The following is a 25,188-nucleotide window of genomic DNA, read 5'->3' as shown; positions in this document are numbered from 1 at the left end:
GTAGAGAGAGGTGAGATAGAGGCATACAGGAAATATAGTGAGGGATGCGTAGGGTGGTGCAAGGTAAAAACACCAGTGAGGTAGAGAGCAGGGCGAAATGGAACATGGCATACACAGACATGGTAGAGAGAGTAGTGAGTGAGAGAAAGAGAGAGGGCTGATGAACAGAAAGAGGGGGAGGGGATACAGAGAGACAGAGGTGAAGCAGAGATACCGAGATGAGGCAGAGAAATAATGGTAAGGTTGATACAGGTGTAAAAGGCATTAGTCGTGCAGGGGAGAGGGCTGGGAGGAGAACGGGGGCTAGGCAGACCCAGCCATGAATAAGAAGTGACGCAAGAAGGGCTTGTTGCAGAATGTGAAGAAGGGACTGGCGGGTGGGAAGCGAGAATGGAAGGGCGCGTGCTCAGTGTAAGGGAGAGGGCTGGGGGTGGCCGCTGAGGGAGCAGTGCAGGGCACGGTGCTGTCGGGGAGTGGGGATGGCCCCCAAGGCTGTAAGAGGAGGGGGCATGGGTAAGGGGAAGGAAGAGGCGCCTGGGCTCAGACGTGGAGCGGATCACGCTAAACAGCAGTGGCTGGTGAAGAGGGTGGTCGCACTGGGTACTGCCGGTGTTGGAAGAGGGTTCCAGTTGTGCCGTGTGCTGCCAGACTTTAGATGGGAGAGGCGGGCAGGAAACTGAGGAGCACCGAGCAGCAGAGGTCTGTGGCGGAGGAGTAGGAGCTTCCTAAAGGGGCAGTGTCCGAGGGGACTATCACTATATGTTGAAGGAGTGAGGCAAGGGGGGCAGCGGGAGCACAGACTCCTCCCAGCACTGTAGACCAGTAAGTGCCTGCAAAGGTTTAACTAAAACGTGGAGCCCTCTGTGTTGTATTCATTAATGCGTGCACTCTCTCAGCGGCAAACCACTATTCTAATTTTTTTTAATCCACAAAGGCTTTAATAATCGTGTTTTACAATTTGTAAGTGTTTTAACATATGTGAGAATGCGACAAACAAGCCAACATTTTGAAGCAGAAAAGAGGGGGGGGTTACTGTCCCCCTTGATTAACTTTCGAACTGGGGGAATTTAGACCGGAGACATGTAAAACAATATCTTTAATAACCAGCACTGTAATACAAGCGCGTCCCGCAGCCGCGAAAGTTAATGATGCATGCAGTAGTCAACAGAGGGGCAGTGTGGTGTCGTGAGTGGACACTTGCGAGGGGCGTAACAGACAGACATACACTGTGGCATAAGCAAACAAGCACAGCAAGGCGAGACCTAAAAAAAAGGACGCAAGTGTTGTGCGCTCGCGCAATGGAAAAAGTGAAAGCAGGCTGGCGAGTGGTGTGCGATGTGCGCACACCATGACGAGAGAAGAAAGCAATATGGAGCCTCTGCTCGTCATTGTGAGCGTAACCGCACGCTCTAGGCCAGCCAGCTTTTGGTAGGACTTTTAAAAGCCCGTTTGCTAAATGTCTCGCAGGGCAGCGCATGTGCTGGCTCCTGCGAGACCTAAGGAGGGACCAGTGATTGGCCACAAATTACAGTCTAATTGCCCTCCTTGATGTAGAAGCTAAAGGCTATGCCCATGTCCTGTTGGCGCAGTTAGAATTGTGGGTGCAAGAGCAAGAAATCTTACAATTTTTTCAATCAGGCTTTATGACCAGGGGATCTATTGTGGACAACATCCTTGCTCTATATTTTCTGAGGTCTTGCTACTCAGAAGAACAACCTGCCGCTATTTTGCTGCTTCATCGATTACAGTGTGACACTTGATAGGGTAGACAGGGCTAACCTATGGAGGAAGCTCGATGCATGGGGTATATCCGCTATGCTGCTAAGAGCCATACTCTCGCTATACACTTGGACATGGGTCCAAGTGCGAATGGGCCCTTGTACAGTCACTCAGAAAATCAGAACGCATCGTGGCCTAAAGCATGGTTGTGTCTTAGCCTCACTGCTCTTCAATCTGTACTCAGCTGATCTGGGCAAAACCTTAAAGTCTTAACACCTGTTCCCTCCCAAACTAAGAAACATCAAGCTTCGAATAATTCAATATGCAGACAACATAGTGATTAAGGGCTGTAGTAAAACCGGGTTGCAATGGACACTGAATGCCCTGATTACCTTTAATCAGTTCAACTATCTCCAGTTAAACTTTGACAAAACAAAGGTCCTAATATTTGGCAAGTACAGGAACAAAAGGATTGCCTCCTGGCATCTGGGCAGCAATACCATCAGCAGAGCTAGGAAGTACAATTACCTGGGGGTGTGGTTCAGTGAAAACAGCACCCCAGTGGCTCAGGCGAATGGTTTGAAATGCAATAGGTCTCGGCTTTGGGACCTTATAAGGATTTAGTAGTTCAGCATATTGTGCGGCTTAGGAGCTTTCAGGGTGCCGAGTCGTTGATGAGCAAGATTCTCACATGTGGAACACTGCTGTCGCACCATGTTTAAAGACCATTTTCAAACCTCACACACGTCCTATACAAGTCTTACTACAAGCAACACTATTTTCAATCACGCACTCCAGAGGGTGTCTTCCAAATTCTGAAAACCAGAGCAGCTGAGAAACTGCGAAGGGAATAAGTGTTAAATCTATGTTATAAAATATTTTTAAACGGCACAGGGCCAGCAAACTGCCACCAACAGGAAACAAGACGCAGTGGTGAAAATGAAAGCGATGTCCTATGAAATTGGGCATATCACTTAAAATACAAGCAGCGATCTCGGAGGGGTGGTGGGGTCGAGGTGAAGGGGTAGGGAGAGACGGAACAGGGCGAGCAGGCTGCCATGAGCAGGAAACAAGACGTAATGGTGAAAATGAAAGCGGTGTCCTATGAGTTTGGGAAAATACCTTAAAATACAAGTAGCAATCTCGGAGGGCTGGTGTGGGTGGGGTGAAGGGATAGGGAGAGACAGCACAGGGCGAGCAGGAAACAAGATGCGATGGTGAAAATGAAAGTAGTTCCCTGTGATTTTGGGAACATCACTTAAAATACAAGCAGCGATCTCTGAGGGGTGTTGGGTGAAGGGGTAGGGTAGGGTAGGATAGGGAGAGACGGCACAGGGCAAGCAGGAAACAAGATGAAATGGAGAAAATGAAAGCGGTGAGCTGTGGGGAGAGACGGCACACAATGTGACTGTAACAGCATTTGAGCTTATAAATGGCTCCCTCTAGCAACATTAAAAAAACAGCAATGAAACGGCATCAAACATCCTATGAAGGGCGTGCAGTCAGAGCTGCAGGCTCAGATCCTGTGATTTGGGGCAAATCACTAAAAATATAAGCAGCAATCTTGGAGGGGTGATGGAGACAGTGTGACGGGAGAGATAGCACAGGGCGAGAAGGCTGCCACGAGCAGGAAACAAGACACAATGGTGAAAATGGGCACATCATTAAAAGGCGCACAGCCTCCAAAGTAAAACAATAATTAAACCTGGGATGCAAATGCCGACTGAAACATGAAGCACAACGTCCGTGAAGCGAGCACTGTGCTGATACACAAGCTGAGGCAAACAAGAAACAAAATGGTGCGCACAGCGGAACCTATATAAAAATAAGTGTAAGACCATGTGTAATAGGGGCGGTCTCCTGGGGGGGTTTGAAACACAAATAGGTTGGACTAATTAAGCATGCTGACCAACCAAAAGCATGCAATATGAAGAGCACAAACAGGCATGAATGGAAAAGATGGGAGGTGCTTCAAGCCACAGTCTAAATTACAGCATGCTTGGCAGAGCAGCGCATGCACTGCCCAGGCTTGACGTAAGAGGGGGCTGCTGTTACGTTTGGGATCAACTGACTGCTTTGGATGCTGAGCAGTGCCTTTGCTGAGCCAATATTAAGGGTAACGAAGGCGACTCATTTGCCAGCCTTACAGTACAGCCACTATGCCTACCTAGGTACCCTAGATTCAACCCTGGAACAAATCCACCACAGATTATACAGGAAAATCTCCTAACAACTGCAACACGCATGGCGGTCCAGGCTTAGGCTGGAACGGGGGCTGGCAAGCCAAACATTAGATAAGTGATAATCAAAGTACGGCCCAGTGGCCGCATGCCACCCTCCTGACCTTTACATGCGACCCCCTGAGCAGCAGCACAGAGCTGCTGTTTACTCGACTCAGCACTAACATTTAATAAAAAAATAAATATGCAGCAAGCACTTATTTAAAGGTTAAATGCAGTTAAACAAAAGGAAAGAACTAGGGGCCCGATTCACAGAACTAACTTAAGACAAAATCCTAAACTTACTACCATTTTGGTAATCACAGAAGGCACTTACTCCTTTTGGTATTCACAGAAGGCACTTACTTATTTCGGTATTCACAGAAGTCATTTAGGAGTCCTAAAGTTAGGAGTCCTAACTTTACTACTCCTAAACTGAGAGAAATCCTAACTTTAAGACTTTCGGTATTCACAGAAGGCATTTAGGAGTCCCAAAGTTAGGAGTCCTAACTTTACTACTCCTAAACTGAGAAAACCCTAACTTTAAGACTTTTGGTATTCACAGAAGGCATTTAGGAGTCCTAAAGTTCCTAACTTCCTAAAGTCTTAAAGTTAGGATTTTTCTCAGTTTAGGAGTAGTAAAGGTAGGACTCCTAAATGCCTTCTGTGAATACCGAAAGTCTTATAGTTAGGATTTTTCACAGGTAAAGGGCGTATTCCAGTCGTTTTGAGTGGCTAAAGTTATAGGTCTCTGAATACTGGTTAAACTAGTATCAATGTTGTCTGTAGAGCAGATCATACAGAACTACTCGAAGAAGGTGGTTCGGATAATGTCTGAAGTGCTAGAATAGGAAGTCCCCCTGGAAGCAAGGTGGCATATATTGTGCGTCTCTGGGGAACAGAACTGGCCCAAATACCCAAAAATCTGGCTACAGGTGGTGGCAATGGTAGCCAAGAGGAATGTAGCGGGGGCATGGGGTGGCCATTCAGGCGCTGAAAGTATCACAATGGAAAAGAGACATGGACTGGTGCTGTGCGGCGGAAAAGACAATTTATGAAAGCAGGGGATGCCCCAAGAAATGGGAGAAAGTTTGGCAGTGGTGGGCAGACTATAGGGGTGATGGGGGGTTATTGAATGGCTAGGTGGCGAGGGGGTGGGGAGAGAGCGAGTCTTACAGGTGGACTCCACTGGCACCTTGATTACTGCAACATGTCTATGGTGCACATATTGTGTATGCCACTGGAAAAACATGTACCTCAATATATGATTATGTAACAGTTTTGAAATGCTGACACTGGTTTAATAAAAAATAAATTTAAAAAATGTTGTCTGTAGAGGTGGGCTTCGACTTTCCTAAAAAACCTGGAGAAATGGATGTTCTCAGAAGTGTTGAGGTTGGGGAACAGAAAGTTCCGAGCTGTGGCAGCTGTGCCAGAGAAACATTGTTTCGATGCTGGTAATGTTTGAAATTTTGGAATCTCAAGTGGAAGAGTTTTTTTACTTTGGGGATTTCTTTGCGCAACCTGAATTTTAGGTAGGTCAAATGGACATGGAGAAGACTTTTCATGAACAGCTTTGTGGGCAAGGCAGCCTATTTTAAAACTGGAATCTGGGACAAGAAGATGCATACACTGGGAGAGGGAAAGACCAAAACTAGAACAAGTAGAAAGGGACATAGAAATGATGAGACCAAGACAGACAGACATAGTAAATGACATTAGTTAAGGAAGAAACAAATAGTGGATTAAGTATACACAAACTCGAAGCGAGAAACGAAAATCCTGGGAGACACATACACAGGGAGTGGGAAAGGGAGTAAGGAATGTGCTAATGGTGACACTGTCAAGAGACACATTCACATGGACCAAAGGAAAAGAACACAATGACTTGCTGATGCTGGGACCTGCAGAGTCACACGTGAATAGCATGGTAGGAGCCGCCAACACTGGAACATAGATTAGGATGCTACCACCAGGAGAAGCAGGCCTGGAAACTCGGGCAGGGATATACTAACACTGGTAAGGGCACCACTGACATTGGCACGATCACATGGTCATTTGGGTAGAAGGACACAGATATAGGCATAGGGAAACATGACCAAAGAGATTGGGAGACACAGGAAAAGGTGGATACCAAATAGGGAAGCAGAAAAGTTGAAGTAATCTAGGTGGCATCGAAGCAGGCTCTGAAGCAACTGATAAACTTACTGATAAGGTTCCTGTGCTGAGTATGATCAAAAGACTGAACTTCATTTGGGGAGTTTAGTGCAGGCTGCAGGGTTATAGAGAGGCAATGAATATCAAGCCGGGTGCTTATGTACATGGATATCAGAGAAGAAAAATAGTCCTCAACCAAGGGTGCCCAGTATTGGATTATGAGGGCCAGATCCATGCCAGGTCTTGAAGATAGGCAAATAAATTCAGTTTGCATACATGGAAACGCAAATCGCAAGATTTGTTGTTATCCTGAAAATCATCGTTTTCCAGACAATAGTGAGTGGAGCTACTTAAATGTTCCAGTATGTCATACTGCCCAGGAACAATGTTTCTCCATAGAAATAAGTCATATATGCCTATAAGACTATTGTGAGTGCAGCATAAACATTGAAAGCACACCAAGTAGATATATGAGCCATAGGAGAAGCAGGGCTTATTTTATATATTGTGACCCACAGGAAAAAAATCTTTTAGCTGGGTGCTACCATCATGTCGTCGTTGGTGTCTGTGTAGCTCAAAGCTACGACTATCATGGCATTGTAGCAGTGCTGTTTTGTCCAGAGGATTGCCGGCTGGAGCTCACATATATATCTATTGAATGTACCACCCTCATTTCTGCTGACATGAAATCAAAGAACATGGTTGATTCTGAACCATATCATGGTGATATATTACTCTTGAGATGCGTCACTCATGGTATTTAAAATGCAGATGCTGGGTCATACCAGAATGACTTAACGACAAAATGGCACACCAAAGAGAACAACATTGGCTTATGAGACTGCAGTTCCGGACAACTGGAAATGGTTGGGCGCTTGTGCTCCTTTGTACAAGAGCAAATTGCAATCCTGAAAAAAGTCCTCCTACGGTTATTCACATTGCCTGGGCTTGCAAGTTGCCAAAACGTGCAAGCCTTATGCCGTCGGTCTGCATGGTCATCAACGAAACATGGACTCAACAGCAGCAGAACTTTTCATCTTTTTGTAAAAGCTGCACGGGGTTAAAAGTTGCAAAGACACACAAATCTTTCGCTGCAGAGCACATATGACACCTATTTATCACCAGTGTCTGCTTATATCTGGTCTGCATGGTCATGAAGGAGACATAAACTAAACGGAAGCAAAAATAACTTAATTGGTTTATTGTTTGACTAAGAAGTAAGCACAAATTACTGTTTTAAGGGTTATACGTATTACATTTTATATTCTATGGCATTTAGCAGTGCCAATAAAATTACTTTAATGCATGCTTAAAAAGGTCTACGTGAACGCTGTCCAAATATTACAAAAGTTTGGTGTAATGTGTGAGCATCAGAGAAGTGCTCTGAACATGTGATAGCATACGCGGTAGCAGCTATGCATGCTGGGATACAGATATTTGTGTGATGTTGACCAGCTGCTCCACATTCCTCCTTGCATACCTCGATGAACCCTTGTGGAAAGTTGAGAATGACCACAGTGAATGACATTAAGTGTCAGTGGAGAGGAACTATAGTTTTAGAGCCGTCCAGTTGTGGTCACGTACTCCATAATTCAGTGGTTTGAGTGGGGAATGAAGTATATCCCTTGGTGTGTAGAGATGTGTTACGCCTTGTTGTTTTGCTCTTGCCCGACGGATTTGGAATTTCCTGCCAAAAGCCTACTTCTTGCGGAACCCACTCCGCGGGTCCCGCTGCGTGAGGAGTGTGACTGCAGCGCCTTGAAGGGGACACCGAAGGAGGTACTTTCTCGGGGCTGCGAGCGAGTGCGTGTGCTCTGGGACTGCATTTCCCAGGAGCGCCCGCCTGCCCCTGAACAGCTACACCTGGGCCACTCTCCCCGACCCCTCCTACCCTTCCACCGAGCCCTTATTAACTGTTTGCATTGAACCAGCGAGTGGGACGCCTTGTTGTTTTGCTCTTGCCCGACGGATTTGGAATTTCCTGCCAAAAGCCTACTTCTTGCGGAACCCGCTCCGCGGGTCCCGCTGCGTGAGGAGTGTGACTGCAGCGCCTTGAAGGGGACACCGAAGGAGGTACTTTCTCGGGGCTGAGAGCGAGTGCGTGTGCTCTGGGACTGCATTTCCCAGGAGCGCCCGCCTGCCCCTGAACAGCTACACCTGGGCCGCTCTCCCCGACCCCTCCTACCCTTCCACCGAGCCCTTATTAACTGTTTGCATTGAACCAGCGAGTGGGACGCCTTGTTGTTTTGCTCTTGCCCGACGGATTTGGAATTTCCTGCCAAAAGCCTACTTCTTGCGGAACCCGCTCCGCGGGTCCCGCTGCGTGAGGAGTGTGACTGCAGCGCCTTGAAGGGGACACCGAAGGAGGTACTTTCTCGGGGCTGCGAGCGAGTGCGTGTGCTCTGGGACTGCATTTCCCAGGAGCGCCCGCCTGCCCCTGAACAGCTACACCTGGGCCGCTCTCCCCGACCCCTCCTACCCTTCCACCGAGCCCTTATTAACTGTTTGCATTGAACCAGCGAGTGGGACGCCTTGTTGTTTTGCTCTTGCCCGACGGATTTGGAATTTCCTGCCAAAAGCCTACTTCTTGCGGAACCCGCTCCGCGGGTCCCGCTGCGTGAGGAGTGTGACTGCAGCGCCTTGAAGGGGACACCGAAGGAGGTACTTTCTCGGGGCTGCGAGCGAGTGCGTGTGCTCTGGGACTGCATTTCCCAGGAGCGCCCGCCTGCCCCTGAACAGCTACACCTGGGCCGCTCTCCCCGACCCCTCCTACCCCTTCCACCTATTGGGTGGTAATTCCATAATACGCCACTTGTACTCCCGCAGCGCGGGAGAGCGCGCGGGAGAAGCCCGGGACAAGGGCGGGACCGTCTGTGGCCGTCCGGGGCCGCAGGAGGCCGGGCTGGGCCCCCCCTCTAATAACTACAGACTTGGTATTACTTGTAATCTATTTTGTTTATTTTTTACTCGGAACATTTAGTAGTTCGGTAGGTAGCAGGGGGGCTTGATTTATGGCTAGTTCTTTAAATACCTCCGCCTTGCTGTCTTCTACGGGCGAGGTGGGGCAGGCGGTTATGGGCCCCCTTGACACATACTTTAAACGCCTGCCGCAAGACATCGATAGGGAGATTGCTTTGTCGGAAAGACGTGCCTGGCGAAGGCTGTCGATTGAGCTTATGAAAACCCCCCTTGAAAAACATGTAGGCCAGAGTTTTCCTTCTTTGGTTACTCCGTTATCATCCATAGTATTGCCAGCTACACATGATACTTTGTATGATATATCTGCATCCAATGAGCCACTGGGCATCTCCCCAGTTGATATAGTGGTCACCATCTTATCCCCAGAGCATGTAAGCGCTTCAAAACGGGCGCTGAGGGGGCAAAATATTATATCAAAAACCTGTGCTCAAGCGCAGGCTAATAAACCCAAAGCATGCATAAAGAGGAAAAGGGTTGCCACCACCAAAAAATCTCAAATCCCAAATCCCGCAAGGAAGTCTAGGAAGTTGGCCACCAAAACACCCCTAATCCATGTCACTGCAGAGAATCCTACTGGGGTAATATCAGGGGTGGGATCAGTTGCCCCAATAGGTGCAGAAAGTTTATTGAGCCCATTACTACCAGGAATTGATCCTACTACTCTGGCAGCCCCCGGGCAACTAATACCTAATCCAGAATATTTCAAGGATTTGGAAAAACTAATACGTTCCCTTTTAAATCCCTTTGAGATTAGACTGAAAAAGCTAGCAGAGCAATTGGACCATCTAGAGCAGGCTAGCCTAGATAATTTTTTCTCGATAAAATCTTTAATTAAGTCTAGTAATAAAATGGGAGTGAATGGGACTAATCAACAGTTAGCCGAGCGGGATACAGGTGCCATGGAGGTTGATATGGCGAATGGTGTATCTCCCCAGTGGAATAATGGGCAGAAGAGCAAGAACACAGCTGTACCTCTATCCACTACAAATAATACTAATTGTGGGAAAGCAAAGACCAACTGTAATAGCACTGTGGCAAAGGGTGGTAAAGATGGCACACAAAGCTCCGCCTCCGTAGCTAAAAAAAACAGTCCACCCCCACCATCTGCTATGGTACCTAGTCAGGGCACATCAAAAGACATAGGTAAAAAGCAAGGTAATAATGAAGTGGGATCAAATGTGCCGCTTGTCCCCCTGATAGCAAGTAGAGGCAGCCTTGTAAGGGACGGTAATACCATAGGCGATGGAATTAATTCTATTACAGTAGTGGGAAATGTTGTTCCATCGAGCCTTGCTGCTCCCGAACGTTGTCCATTAAAACCACATGTTAATAAACCTCCGATTCGTATTCCCCCGGTTCAACTCACCCCTGACTCCTATCCATATGTGGCCATTCTCACCAATGTCCCACCCTTACTGGAAGGCCAAAGAGAAACTTATGACGTTAAAAAATAAAGCCATGCATTGGCTACGGGTCAATAGACCGTTGCCAGGGGGTGTGGACGGCCTGATTATTGGGGTTAGAAGGGTCAACTGGATTGGGAATACTCTAAAAAAGCAGGGGGGTGAATGTATTATAATCAACTTCCAGGACCCAAGGGTAGTAGGGTTGATTACGAGACCGGGGTGGAATATTAGCATTGGAGGGATTGGTGTTGTGGATTTGACTTTTTTTTATCCTAGACCAGCGTCCATCCATTCTGGGGGGAGTATTGAGGCACCGAGAATTAGCCTACCTCCTTGGGTAGAGCACAGCTCTTTCCTTGCCCCTATCCCACGTCCAAATGACTGTTATAAACAGGTATATAACCTCGAGGGTGGGCCAGGGTACTTGAGGTGGGGATGCTGACGGAATTCAGTCGAACTCATTGATTCTGTTGAACAAATGGATATGGGATGTATTGTGGAGGTAACATTGCCACCAAATGGGGATGTAATGTGTACTTTAGCTGGAGTGGTTATTGACAAGGAATGTGGAAGTACGAGGGGGGGTAATATGGCTTGTCAGGAAGACCGGGGGGGTGAACCCAGATTTCTACTAAGCTCTGGTATAAATGATGTTAAAGAAGCCAACTGTGTAGATATTGTTTTGGGAGAGGGCGGTGACTGCGAGACCTTGACTAATTCATTGGTCACGGTAGCCACTGAAGGGGATAACAGCAATGGTGACATCACGGGGCGGTTTTTTAGTTGGAACATAGCAGGCTTGGCCTCTAGATTGCTGTCTCAAGATTGGATTGACTTTGTTAATGGGTTCGAAATGTGCCTATTCCAAGAGACGTGGGCTTGTGAACCAGTTTACTTGCCAGGTTACCTAAATTTTTGTATACCGGCGACTAGAGGCCCTAGGGGCAGACCTACGGGAGGTCTAACAGCCTGGGTCAAACAGAATTCCCAAGTTAAAATAAAAGTGATTGACCTAGGCTGCAAGGATATACAATTATTGAGGTTAATACTAGGAAAGGGTGGTGTGATTGACATCTATAATATTTATGCCAGGGGTTTAAGTGTTGGGAATTCTCCCACCCTAGAAGTTCTATCGACCTCCCTTGAATCTCAGTCACTTGGAAATAGAGTTGTTGTGGCAGGTGACCTGAACAGGACTTTTGAGCCTTTAGAAAATACTGAACATCCGATAGGTCAAGAGGAAGATGCTTTATGGGGCGTCCCAAACCTAAATCTCACCCCTGTAAAGCGGTGGACAAAAGATGTATTGTTGCTGAATGCGCTATGTCTGGAACATGGTTTGAGGGCCCTCAATGGCAGGACAAAAAGTGACCAAGGAGGAAATTGTTCATTTGACAATGGTCATAACAAAAGTAGGATCGACTATGTCATTTGTAGTCTTGAGTTATGGTGTGGCGTGGGTGACATGGAAATTAAGGGGAGAGTAGAAAGCGATCATAACCCCCTCTGTGTTACCCATTTATGGTGGAAGGCTGCGCCTGTCCACCCAGGGCCAGGTAGTGAGATCGTACCTGTCATGGCTAACGACTCAAGAAGGGTGAAATGGCCAAATGTATTGGTCAATTTGGCCACCTTGGATCACATTAACCTGGAGGTGGATAATGCTATCGCCGCCATGGAAACAGTATATCCTGTAACACCGGGTTCCTCTCTAGTTGCAGACATACATGACACATTCTTTTCCTTGATAAAACCGCATTTTACTAAATCAGTCAGGGCAAATAGAAAAGCGCCTATTAAGCTGGCGAGGTGGTTCAACAAGCAGTGCAGGGCAACTAGACTGGAGTTGGGCAGGGCAATCAAAAGCAGGGACAAGGCTTTGATTAGCTCTGCTAGGAAGCAATACAATGACAACATCCGTAAGGCTAAGAAGCTGTGGGACGAGGAGCATTGGAAGGAGTTACTTGAGGCCTCTGGGCAAAAAGATTCCAGACTTTTTTGGAAAATTGTGAAATGGGGCAGAGGTGGTACCCCAAATAACCCCGATAATAATGTTAATGAAGCTTCGTGGGTCGAGTATTTTAAACCCCAGTATGAGGAGAATAGGGATATTATGGACATAGATCCAATCCCAGTGGTATTTTGCAATGGTGATTTATTTCTAGCCAAAGATGCTGAAATTGTAATCTCATCACTGCAGGGGGGGGAAAGCCCCGGGGCTAGATGGAATCCCCTCAGATATTTTCAAATATGATAAGGTACGGTGGGCAAAATATGCTACTGTGCTGGGGAATGCCCTTGCCAAAGGGGCAAAAATACCGGATGTATGGAAGGGGGCAATAATAATACCGATCTTTAAGAAAGGCGATCGGTCACTCCCGGGAAACTATAGACCGATAAGTTTGCTGGCCACTATCCAAAAAGTGGTGGGGAAGATGGTGGTCGACAAACTTATGGCCTGGGTAGACGAGCACAATGCCTTATCCCCCTACCAGGCAGGATTTAGGCGGGCAACCAGCACGGTTGATCAAATTTTTCGCTTCACTATGCTACGGTGGGGGACTGTTCTCCTTGGCGAAGGTAGCCTTTATGTAGCATTTGTAGATCTGAGGGCTGCCTTCGACCTGGTGCCTAGGAGCAAGCTGTGGGTTGTTCTGAGTAAGATAGGGGTCCCACTTGAGCTGCTTACATTAATAATGCGACTTCATGAAAGTAATTTCGCGAAAGTCCAGTGGGGGAGGAATGGGGAATCTACTACTAACTTCCCAGTTGAGCGGGGGGTACGGCAGGGTTGTGCCATGGCACCACTGCTGTTCTCCTTGTTCATCAATGGTATAGTGGATAGGATGCTGGATGCAAGGGTCGATGCACCATCGCTAGCGGGCATCAGGGTTCCGATCCTGATGTTTGCCGACGATACCTTGATCGTGTCCAAAACCCCGGCAGGACTCCAGCGTGCCTTGAACATATTTGATATGTTCTGCAAGGAACGAGGTCTCGAAGTGAATGTAAATAAAACCAAGCTGATGGTCTTTGGGCGAAAGAGCCATTTCCAACCTAGGGTATCTCTGAACAGAATTAGACTAGAGGTAGTAAATGTTTTTACATACCTAGGGGTGGAGATATCAAGCAAATTTGGTTGGTCGAGACATATCGAGAAGGCGGTGCTGAAACACCAACAGATTTCAGGAGCCCTTCGGGTAGAACAAGCAAAATCCAAAACTAGGCCTATTAAACCAGTTCTCATGGTATACGACGCAAAGGCCTTGGGCGCAGCCCTTTATGGGGCTGAAGTCTGGGGCTTTGAGAAGTTTAATACCCTCCAAAAATCTGAGAATAGGTTCCTGAGAGGGTTAACTAGTCTTCCCCAAAGTACCCCCTTATTACCTCTTGGACTGGATTTAGGAAGAAGATCGCTTAGTGACCGTGCCCGACTAAGGCCTATCCTCTATTGGAGGAGGTTATGGACTACCCCAGAAATTAGACACTATGCTGAGGGGTTCTCAGCTTTAGTTAAATCAGATGTCTTCCATAAAATTACATGGCTAAAAATGCTTAGGGAGGCCCTTTCTGAACTTGGTCTCTCCAAACTCTGGGAAAATCCCCTAGGGGAAGTGTTCCCTAGCAAAAATGCTATAAAAGCTATATATTGGGAGCACATTGATCAGAAGCTTTGGAGGAATACGACCTCAGAATCTATGGGGGGTAGGTTCATGGAAATTAAAACAAAACCTGCCCTAGAACAGTACTGGGACGCCATAACTGTTCCGTTAGACAGGAAATTATTTTTCCAGTTAAGGGCAGGTTCCCTCCCCCTGAGGTCATTGACGTCCAGCTGGGGAACCAGTAGTAGCTCGTGTTGCCCGACATGTGGCGCCCCAAACGAAAGTATTGCACATTTTCTATTCTTGTGTGTGGCCTATGTAAAACCAAGAAAATCCTGGTTGGCACCTGTTTGTAGAAACCTTGGTGTCTCAAGTGGGGTTGAGAGGCTGAGAATAATTTGCTCCTCCACTGAATTGCCCATTGTAGTAGGAACGGCAAAATACCTGGGGTGGGCTTGGTCCATAAGGCGGAGGGCTCTATCTTCTAATATGTTTTGAATCTCACTTTTTTCCTGGTATGAATTAGTATTGCTAGCGGGAGAGATTTATGAATTTTAACTGTAAACTGCTGCTAATATGTTTGTTGAGAGCTTTTGACTGTATCAATTTGGCTATGGTCTTCAAAGCTGGTGATTTTGTATTTTAACTTGCATTTAGCCCCAGCACTTTATGAGAAAGCTTATATTAATTATTAATGGCAAATATTTTATGTGTGTGTACTGTGTATTTTATCTGTAATTTATTGCCAATGTATGTTTTGAGTTTTTAAAATGTGTAAATCTACATGTGTGTGCTTTTATGAGTGTACAACTCGAATAAAGCTTTTTCATCATCATCACTATAGTTTTAGAGCCGTCCAGTTGTGGTCACGTACTCCATAATTCAGTGGTTTGAGTGGGGAATGAAGTATATCCCTTGGTGTGTAGAGATGTGTTACTGCCTAACTGGGTCATGCAGGCGAGAGAAGGCAGCTGAAAGAATTCAGCTGAGAGGGCAGAGGTGCAACTGAGAAATACTCATATCAGTAGTCCATAGTTCAGGTTCCCAATGCAGCTGGGAGATCACTCACAATAACATATTCATAGTTGATGTACAAATTGCTTGCCAAGTCAGCCCCAATGCTGATGAAGAGAAATATAGCAGCAGGTGGGTATCACTCAGACCCCAAAGTCTACCCAGAAAAGAAAAGCATGTGGGCTGATAATTACTCGGACTCCAAATTTGTAGGTTTCTTTTTTGTTCAACATTTTTTATTAAATGAATTTTTCATAAATATTAAAACACAATACAAAGAATAATACTGAACAGTAGAGTATAGGTACATATTACAATATAAGAAATATAAACAACGATTAATAATGAAATAGAATACTTATACCAGCATTAATAATTACATACAAGATATAAATGATAATATAAACAAACAAGCATTGGCATAGCCAATAGGTCTCGCCTTTGGGATGTTATAAGTATTTAATTATGCAGCACAATATCCTAAACACTTATAATGTCCCAAAGGCGAGACCCATTGGCTTTGCCAATGCTCGTTATACTTGTCATTAACTAGAGATGTCTATGGCACGTCTTATCCATGGAGTACCCAGTACTTATTACGGTGTACAATAGTAATTAGTAGGCCCGAGGAATGTGTAATATGGTGTATAAGATACATCTTTGATATGTGAAACAGGGGACGCTACTAAGCTGCTGCCCTCATCAGAGAAGTGGAAGGGCGCGACTGAGGTTTAATTGATTACAAAGCTGAATATTTTGTTTGTTCCCCCGATTATTCATGTGATGTAACATTGCCGTCTGACACATGTTTGCTGCCTGGTTGGATAGTACCCAGCTCAATCTTCTTCCATTTATATTGTATTATTATTTCATGTCTTCAATATATTGCTGTGTAGGATTACAAATACCAAAAAATATTTTTTTTTTTAAAGCTTGGGATCATTTGGGTGGGGGCACTGCTAGGTTTGCTACCTTTACAGTTCTCAAATGTCATCACAGTGGAAGCATAGGCAGCATTGGGTGTTCTTTACAGGAGTTGGGCCCTCTGAAGAGTTGGCACATAGTGATATCTTCATGGAACATTGGAGTCTTCAAATCAAATGTCTTACACATGAAAACAAGGGCCATATCAAAAACTTACAGTGGGCTTAGAGCCCGTCCTTTTCTTAACACTAGACAACACTACAGACATACGGCTATTTAGAAGCGCACTGCGGATAGCTGTATGGACTGCAAAATACTATAGTAATGGAAACCATGATGGAGACAAAGGTATAGGGCACAAAATAAATCTGTAAGGCAATTGAGGACCACACGGTAGACAGCTGTATGGACTAATGGTATGGCGACTGAGGAAAATTCTATAGATACCTATATGGAGCACAAACCACTATAGCGATGGATGACCCAGCTGGAGACAACTATATAGGGTATAAAAATAGAAACGCAATTAAGGACCTACAGGAGACAGCTGCATGGACTAACAGTACGGTGAATGAGGACCATTCTATAGATAGCTGTATGGAATAAGAGATAGTATGGCGATTGAGAACCATTCCATACATAGCTGTAACGAACAGAAAGGTAAACCATGCTAAAGGCAGCTGCAACAGAAAAGGCTCGAGAAAAAGTTACGTGCCGGGTGGATGGGTGCGCTAACCTGCTTCGTTTTCTAGTTTGTTGAACTAATGAATTAAATTCGGAACTGCATTATCATGAGAAACCTCCAACGCTGCCTTTGTGACAAAGGGTTGTGTGCTTCACCTGTGAGAATGAAACAAAGGTAATTGGAAGTAAGGTGGAAGTCCGTGCAAAAAAAAAAAAAGTTTCATGTGAGAAGGCACAGTATGGTGATGAAGACCATGCTTAAAGTAGTTGTGAGGGAGACGGTGCAGTATAGCGTTCGAGGGATATGCTCAGGGCAGTACCCATGGATTCAGCACAGAGTGGTGATGCAACGCCATGCTAGAGACAGCTGTGAGGGACACTGCAGAGCAGAGACATAGTGTGGCTATCAAGAATCATCCAAGAGAACTGTAAGAGCCCCACGCCATAACTGGACACTAGACCTGGCTTTTTCATGAACAAAGCTTTGCATGTTGGGAATTGTAGTTTAGTTGGAGCAGCTATAAGGGGAGTGCACATTTAGAGCAGGCAAGGTGTTGTTTGCAAAAATTCCACATTTAACTGCTTATACAACTCACTAAGATATGGGGAATCGCTACATAGCAGGAATTCGCAGCAACACGTCTTACTCCAGTTCTTACCTGCCAGAAGAAGAAGAAGGAAGCCGGGCTTAGCAAACCGGCTACTGTCGGGTGCCGGTCCCACATCAGCTGGTCGGTGCAGACCTTGCAGTCCTGGGCGTCCCTCCAATCCCACTAGGGGATGGTAAAGTTCTCATCTCCCGTCACCTTCTGGAGTTCGCGTTCCCAAAAGAGCAGGTAGAACCGGTGCCACAGCAGGAAGGGGGGGCGCTTCGTGGGCGAAGTCGATGTTTCTCCACACCGCAGTCTCCTCCTCGCCCTCCGCCGGCACCCACGAGTCCCGGGAGGCGTAGTAGTGAATCCAAACAAAGAGGTCGCAGGCGCTGATGTCGGCAAAAGCAGCCCTGACCCGTTTTCCATCTGCTCGTAGGTCCTAATGGAGATGACGTTGTCGGGGCTGGTGGTGCGTGTGGCCAGGTTCAGGTCGGCCAGGAGTTGCGCGCTCTCGGTGGCGCTCAGCTGGGTGATGCTCTTGCGCACCTGCACGTGCGGCTCCGCACAGTCCGGCCTCCCGGTCGTCCACACCCGAAAACGGACATGAGGTCCGTTGGGGGCTTGGACACCTCCATGGCCTGGCAGCTGCCGCGCTCAGAGAGCTGTCCGCAGGGAGAGCCATCGCTGACCCACTCCTTGCTGAGCAGGGCCTCGGTGGAGGCGCTGGGCCCGCCAGGGCAGAGCCCACAGCAGCACACACACAGTCAGGCCCCACACCATCATCGCGCCTTCTGCAGAGTGGGCTAACCTGCAACACCCCAGCAAGATTACAAGTACCCTCCGACCCGCCACTCCTGCACATCACATCGGAGACCACGTGCACATACCACCGTGCGGGATGCCCCCTGGCGTGTGAACATAAAAGCAGCTTTATCAGAGAGTCTGCGTCCTGTGCGCACATGACCGGCCTGCAGAGAAAAGGGCCAGCTCCAGAAAAAGTCACGAGCCGGGTGGTTGGGCACGCTAATCTGTCTCATTTGCTAGTTTGCTCAACTAAAGAATTAAATTAGGAACTGCACCAACCACCAACGTTTGTGGCAGGGCTGTTTGCTTCACTTGTGATAAGGAAAACAAGCGCGCGCGCCTCGCAGCAGGGGGGAGGGGAGAGAGGAGGGGGCCTGCGCGATTCACTCGCGGGAGGGAGCAGCTGGCGCAGCGATAATTGCTGCCATATGCCAGACGCTCGCTCCCGCAAGGAGATCGCCAAACGTGCACGCGTTGCAATAGAAAGCAATGCAACGCATGCACGTTTTTGTGGAGAAAAGCTCATCGATGACATGAGCTCCTCTCCTGGGCAGCGCATGCGCGCTGCGTAGGCGAGACCTAAAAATGGCTACATTGAACAAAGATTAACTGATATAAATTCAAATAAGTATTTTAAATCGAAGAACATGCAATGATATAGGAATCCAGACTGAACCACATATTAGACATAGAAGGAGAGGAATCATTAGGAGAGCAAGGAAAAGAGCATTGCCCACATCTAGACATATACAGAACTCTGAAAAACACTTGTTTTGATGTTCAGGGAAAGGGCAAAGCTGCAGAGACCTCTGTGCCAATTCCTTGTTGGACTACCCAAATACAAATGCAGGTTTATTGAGAAATCATTTTTTGGTCTACCCAGATGATAAATACACATCCAGCAGTGAGTTACTTGGATCACAGCTCCCAGGTCAGAAAACCACAAGAGTACAGGTGAAGCTGCTGTTCTCCTAGATAGTGATGATGGCAGTGGAATACTTGGGCCAGAATACTCTGTTTGATTCGCTTAGAGATATGTGTAAACAAAGGTCACTGATCCGTTGTAAGAAAGTGGCTCTGTATCTACTGGACCAAAGTAAGGTACAGTGTGTACAGAGTCCACAGTCCCCAGAGGTTTGGCAGAGGCTAAAGTTAGATATAACCTTACTCTCTAAAGTGGTAGCTTGGTCGAGCAGTAAGGCAGTATCAGAGGACAGTGTAAAGCATTTGTTATACACACTCAGTCAGCAAATGGTCTCACACACTCAAGAACTGAACTATAGGCCAATTGTTTTGTATCAAAATATATAGTTGTTTTATTTTAGAACCAACAAGGTATCAAAATATACTTTCTCAGAATGAATTACTTTAGTTTAAATACTTTGCAAATAGGCAATAGACTTTTTAAGTACAGTAGTTATGGTTGTTGCAATGGGCAACACAATTTCAAACACAATGCAAAATATAGCTCAATGGGAATTTCTAGTTAAATGCAATTAGCTCCTTTATGGATTACTTTTCTAACCACAGGACTGGATCCTAAATTCAGTCCTGTGACATCTCCTGTAAACAGTTGAGTAAAAGCGTTTTGGTTACAGTAGTGATTTTTAAGGAATATAATTGTATTTTAAAAGTTGACACTTGGAAACTTTTTCACATAGAATCACCAATGTTATCCTATGGGAGGAAATTCACTTAGCAGGTAAGTAGTGTCATCATTACTTTTTCTTACTCAGTGGTGGATCCTGGGTCCAGCACTGGTATATCTCCTGTACACAGTTGAAAGAATGTGTTTAAGTCATACAGGCGATTTTTAAGGAATATTTGTAGTTTGTGAAAATCAACACTTAGAAACTTTTCTGGTGAAAACCAGACAATGGGTCCCTATGAAAGGAAATACAAGTTACTGGTAAGTACGGTTAGAATTACTTTTCAGGGTCAGTGCTGGGCTAAAAGGTGCTGCACGCGATTCTCTCCTGATAACAGGTGAGTAAATCGGAATTCGTTGTTCAGCTGATTTTAGGTGAATATTTTAAAGTTTCAAAACTCCACACTTGTAAGAATTTCCAAGTTGAAACCAGCCAATATTACCCTATGGAAGGAAAATTAGTTACCAGCTTTGGGGTAAGTTCTCGACTGGCAGAGTTAAGGTTCCGGGCATAGACTCAGGGGTCTCCCAGGGTCAGGTAGGTATAGTTGGTACACCCTCAGCGGCACAGGGGCAGCTGGGTACAGAGGTAGTTAGGCCCAATGTTATCCAATGAGAGGCAGGGGGCCTGCGGTTGGTGGCTGCTGGCTAGCAGGCCACGCGGCTGTGGGAACTGGGCTCCTGGTCACTTGTTCAGGGCAAATGGGGAAGTGGATTACGACAAAGGTTGCACTGCCAGGGCCTCTGGGGCGGCTGGGTACAGGGTGCTTTTGAGCCGTCGGGCGCTCAATGTTAGTGAAAGGATCTTGGAGGGTGATCAAAGGCTGCAGGCTCGGGACGGAGACTCTTCAGGAGCGACCAACACTTCGAATGGTAAGTTGGGATCTTGGAGGATAGGTAGAAACTCAGGAGTTGGGCACAGGGGGCACCGGGTGCAGGGGTGTCTTTTGACGTCGGGAAATCTTACACTCTGCTGGTCGTGGTTGGAGGGGTATCCTGTTGTGAGACTTCAGGCTTCATCTGGGTCGTCAAGGAGAGTCCTTGGGCATTGGATTTAAGGTCACAATCGCCGGGGGGACGTCCTCAGGGTCTTTGTCCACTCGGGCACAGGCCGGGCTTGTCGGGTGCAGAGTGGGCTGGATTTGCGGTTCCTGGCTGGCACCAGGGGTATTGCTGTTTGAGCAGAACCATTGCTCTTGGGAGTCCCAGTCTTTAAGAGGTTCAAGGCAGGTAGGTCCTCTGGGGTTTTCAAGGTTGTTGTCCGCAGGAGATGCCAGGATTTAGCAGGAGTAGGTTCAAGGATCAACAGGCCTGTAGGGCTGGGGCCAAGTCAGTTGTTGTCGTCCTCTTGTTAGCAGCTGTACAGCAGGTCTTCTTCTTGATCTTCTTTCTTGTTTTCCAATCGGGATCTGAGGAAGGAAGGTTCAGAGTTCCCCTAAATGCTAAATTTAGGGGTGTTACAGGTAGGGGAAGGGCAGGGACTAATAGGTCCCTGTTCTGGGGTGAGTACACCCCCTATCCTGCTCCTCTCCTGTGGGAGGGGGGCAGGAGCCTATCTCTGATTGGGCAGGGCTCCCCATCCTCAAGATGGCCGGAGCCCTGAGTTGTGCTTCACCTCGCCTCTCCCACCTGAGGGGTGGAGTTGGCACAGGCTGGCACACCCCCTTTCCTCACGTAGGGTTTCCTGCCAGTCTTCCCGCCAGAGTGGGGGTCAGAACCGGTGGGGGCCAGTTGCTGGGTACAGCAAGTGGTCTGGAGAAGCTCACAAAGGCATGCCTTCAAGGCTTCCCCTGCCTATCCTGGGGGGGGGAGACCTAGCACCTCGCCCAGGACGTGCATTGTTGCAGGCCCAGAAGAGCGGATGGCTCTCCAACCAAGGGTCCAGCAACATGTCTGCTGTGTGGCAGCCTAGGCAGCCTCTCAGACAAGACGTGGATTGTAGGTTAGGTTCAGGGGGCAACTCTAAGTTGCTCTCTGTCATGCATTTGGCATTAAATCCCACACTGGCATCAGGTTTAATGTGCTGAGAAGTTTGATATCAAACTTCTCAGTCTTCAGTGAAGCCATCATGGTGCTGTGGAGTTCGTAATGACAACCCCCCAGCACCATATACTCTTAATGGCAGCACTGCACTTACAGTGCCCAGGAATTGCCCTGGGTACTGTAGGGGCACAGGGATCATGCACCTGTGTCCACACCACTTGCATAGTGCGCCCAGCTAGAGGGGTGACTGATGGATGCCAGGGCAGTGTGTTTGTGGGCATGACACACAGGGATGTGTGCCATATCGACTCTTTGTTTAGTTCTGCACCAAGACACTCGGCCTGCAAAGGCAATGTGTGTGTGTCTGGGTACAGGGCCCCTAAGGGTGGCACTATAAGTGCTGCAGCCCTTAGGGGTCTTCTCTGGTCACCATGCCCTGGGTACCTAGGGTACCATTTACCAGGGGCTGACAGGTGGCCAGAGATGCCAATTGGGTTTTAGTTTCAACACAGTTTTAGGGAATGAACACAGGACCTTTGCACCTGGTTGACAGGAGCCCAGGGCACACTCAGTCAAAGCACATCAGCAATGCAGCAAAAAGTGGGGGCATACCAGGCGAGAAAGATGACACTTTCTCACATCCGTTGATTTGATAAAGCCACTGATAGTCATATTACAGGAGAAATGAACAACTGAGATATACATAGTTGACAAGCCCTAGTTATCACAAACTCTGTTTGGGAGTACCTAGACAAGAGGCAGGGTACTGAGGAATCTGCAGAGCATAAACACTTATTTAGGTCCACCCAAAAGAGGAGTGAGTGGGCAGCCGAAACATACTCAGGTCTCGGAACTCAGGCGGATAGGTTGGGTTAGTGAGGCAACGATTGAGCATGGAAGGAGAAACTGGGAGACCGAGTCCCTGGCACCTGTGCCACGAGCAGGGTTGAGCATGGATTACATTGTGTAACAGCAGAGCATGATTGGGGCTACCCAGTGCTTGAAATGGAAAAATAGAAATGCAGGTACTCTGTACCAGATACTATCCAATTTAAAGTATAGCATTTCTCTTGAGAAGTGTTGGTACTCTCCCTCTCAAAATAAAACAGTGCCAGTACTCCGTACAGTACCGGCCCATTTAAAGCACTGGCCGGGTACTTTGAATCACTAGCCTACAGGGAAATGCACTAGCTGAGAGAAACAGTATGCATGAGTGTACAGATTATCATCCATATTAATTCATGCTCTAGTATGTGGGTAATGACTATAGAATGGGGGCTCTGAAATCAGGTTACAAAATACCAGGTATTTATGGTATGCCCATCCAATTTCATACTTGAAGGGATCTTATAATAAGCCGCCTGCCTGACGATCAGGGGCCCTGTCCATAGTAATTTCCAAGCATGTCCACACCATTTGTTTGCATTGGGCCAGTCTATGGATAGTCTTCTCTTCTTTATGGTTAATTTATTGCAAGGCAATCTTCTGTTTTGGTATACTTCTTGTTATGTTATGGTTACTGATAAAGCGCGACAATTACCCAGACAATTCTTGTGGTGTTACTTCCTCTGTTGAACTCCGTTTTTTAGGCTAGATGATGTCACTTGCTCAACTCATTATTTTAGTGAATCAGTGCCAGTGCTTGTTACATTTGGTGGGACCGGGATATCGGGTCTCGGGCAATTTCGATCCTATTTGTGTCTTTTCTCATATTTTACACCCCTGCTTTCTCCTGCATTCGTGTAGTTTCTCTCTTAGCAATTCTTCTTTCTGTAAGTGCTTTGAACAGATGTGGCACTTTCTAAACACCTGATAACATCCCTCCATTTGACACATGCGCTTTGCCTCCTTTGCTTGTTACCCAGCCCCTTAAGTTTATCCTGAATTATTGGACTACACAATTATGTATAAGATTCAATGTGCAGTGTAAAAACTTACCTGACTAGTACCTGGTAAACTTGATCGCTTGAACCCCTAAAAATATGAATTTGAAAAGAGAGAGATTTTGGGTCAGAAAGATGAACATTTATTGCTCCAATTGAAATGATTGGGGGGTGTTAACATGATGTTCTTCTATAAAGCACTCTCTGAAGAGCTTCTAATCACCCTCATAAAAATATTATTTTTTCAACATTTTGTTCTGGAGTAATGGGAAGAAATACCAAGTATTGACAAATCTGACCAAAAAGAGAGTAAAGACCTGTTTCAGGGAAACTCAATGTTTACAGCATGCAAGAAGCACAAAATGCAAGGAAACAGTGCATGCTTTCCTGATGAGGTTGTTTTCTACAGAATTAAAATTAAACGTTTGAGCCACAATAAGTGGCGCGTTTGGGTTGAGTGTGATATATCCTCGCGCGCACCTTGTGGTCCTGTGCGAGGTGTGGTGGACGGCTGAGAGTTGCTGTGCAGCCAGCTCCTGCGCTTCTGGACTGAGAGGGGGCGAACTTGAGAGGTACCTCTGTCGTACTGACTCCTCCACCCCTAAAAGGAGGCAAACGGCCGTCCTGGCGTCCGCGGGAGGTGGAGTGGGGGCGGCGGCAGAGCGCCCGATGCTTAGAAGCGGTGAGATGGGAGGGGGCGCAGGAAACAAAAGCTCTCTCCGGGGCCGGGGGAGGCTGCTCGGCGGAGTGCGGCAGAGCGGGTCCCGGGGCACTAGGTAACTATACTCCTGCTCTGCCGCCCCACCCCGCTGTATGGGAGGGGGCGACCGCTCCTCGCGGAGCGGGTGGGGGGAGCTTGAAGCACGCTCGCCGAAGGCTAACTGCGCGCTTTCCTCTCTTGCAGCCCCTGCGTGAAGAGAGCCTCGAGTGGACCGAGAACGGGCTGGTGCAGCAGGTGAAGGACGAGGTGAGCGCGAGAAGGGGTTGTTTGTTGTGATTTCGGAGCCCAGCTGTGCTCGCGCGTGCCTCGCTGCGGGCGCGTCTCCCCCTCGCGCCCCTGCAGGTGCTCCTGGTAGCGCGCGCCCTTTCTCCCTAGTACTTGTTGCACCGCCCGGCGCACGGGCGCAGCGAGCTACCTGACAGGTGAGGTATGTTGCTGCTAGACTAATACTTGTGTACCATAATAGCCTGCGATTCCCACCACTACTGCCTGCCACTGCTTGCAGGCAGCACTTTCACCCACTTCCACTGCTGATGTGTGCCACCGCACCCAGCACCACTAATTCAGCTATTAACCACCACTTGTAGCCTGGTGCGGCTACTTCTGCTGGCCTCTGCTACTAGCCTCTACTACCCATGCCACGTCGTTACCAATGCTACAGTTGCACAGTGTCCTCACTATTGCCCCGCCATTGCTACCCTATTTACATTGCCATCCCTGTCCCCCCCCAGGCCCTTGTGCCTTTCTGCATGCTTTCTCACCCTCCCTGTCCAGAGCCAACCACAGCAGGCCAGTTACATCGCACATAGGCCCACATACTGCTGACAATCACACAGCCTCTCCTCTGCA

General features: G+C 47.4%; 1 protein-coding gene across 3 annotated transcripts in view; it reads left to right on the top strand.

Annotated features, from left to right (window-relative positions):
• AOPEP (aminopeptidase O (putative)) overlaps window positions 1-25,188 on the top strand; it is a 1,755,563-nt gene that overhangs the window by 1,421,066 nt on the left and 309,309 nt on the right. For all 3 annotated transcript variants that reach the window (XM_078675698.1, XM_078675697.1, XM_078675699.1), the window contains exon 12: window positions 24,523-24,585. In XM_078675698.1, coding sequence (XP_078531824.1) covers window positions 24,523-24,585 — 63 coding nt within the window. The remainder of the gene's footprint in view (window positions 1-24,522; window positions 24,586-25,188) is intronic.

This window comes from Lissotriton helveticus, chromosome 2_1 (assembly GCF_964261635.1).
Source record: "Lissotriton helveticus chromosome 2_1, aLisHel1.1, whole genome shotgun sequence".
NCBI lineage: Eukaryota > Metazoa > Chordata > Amphibia > Caudata > Salamandridae > Lissotriton > Lissotriton helveticus.
The sequence above is the reverse complement of the archived record's forward strand: the minus strand, read 5'-3'. Positions and strand labels throughout refer to the sequence as shown.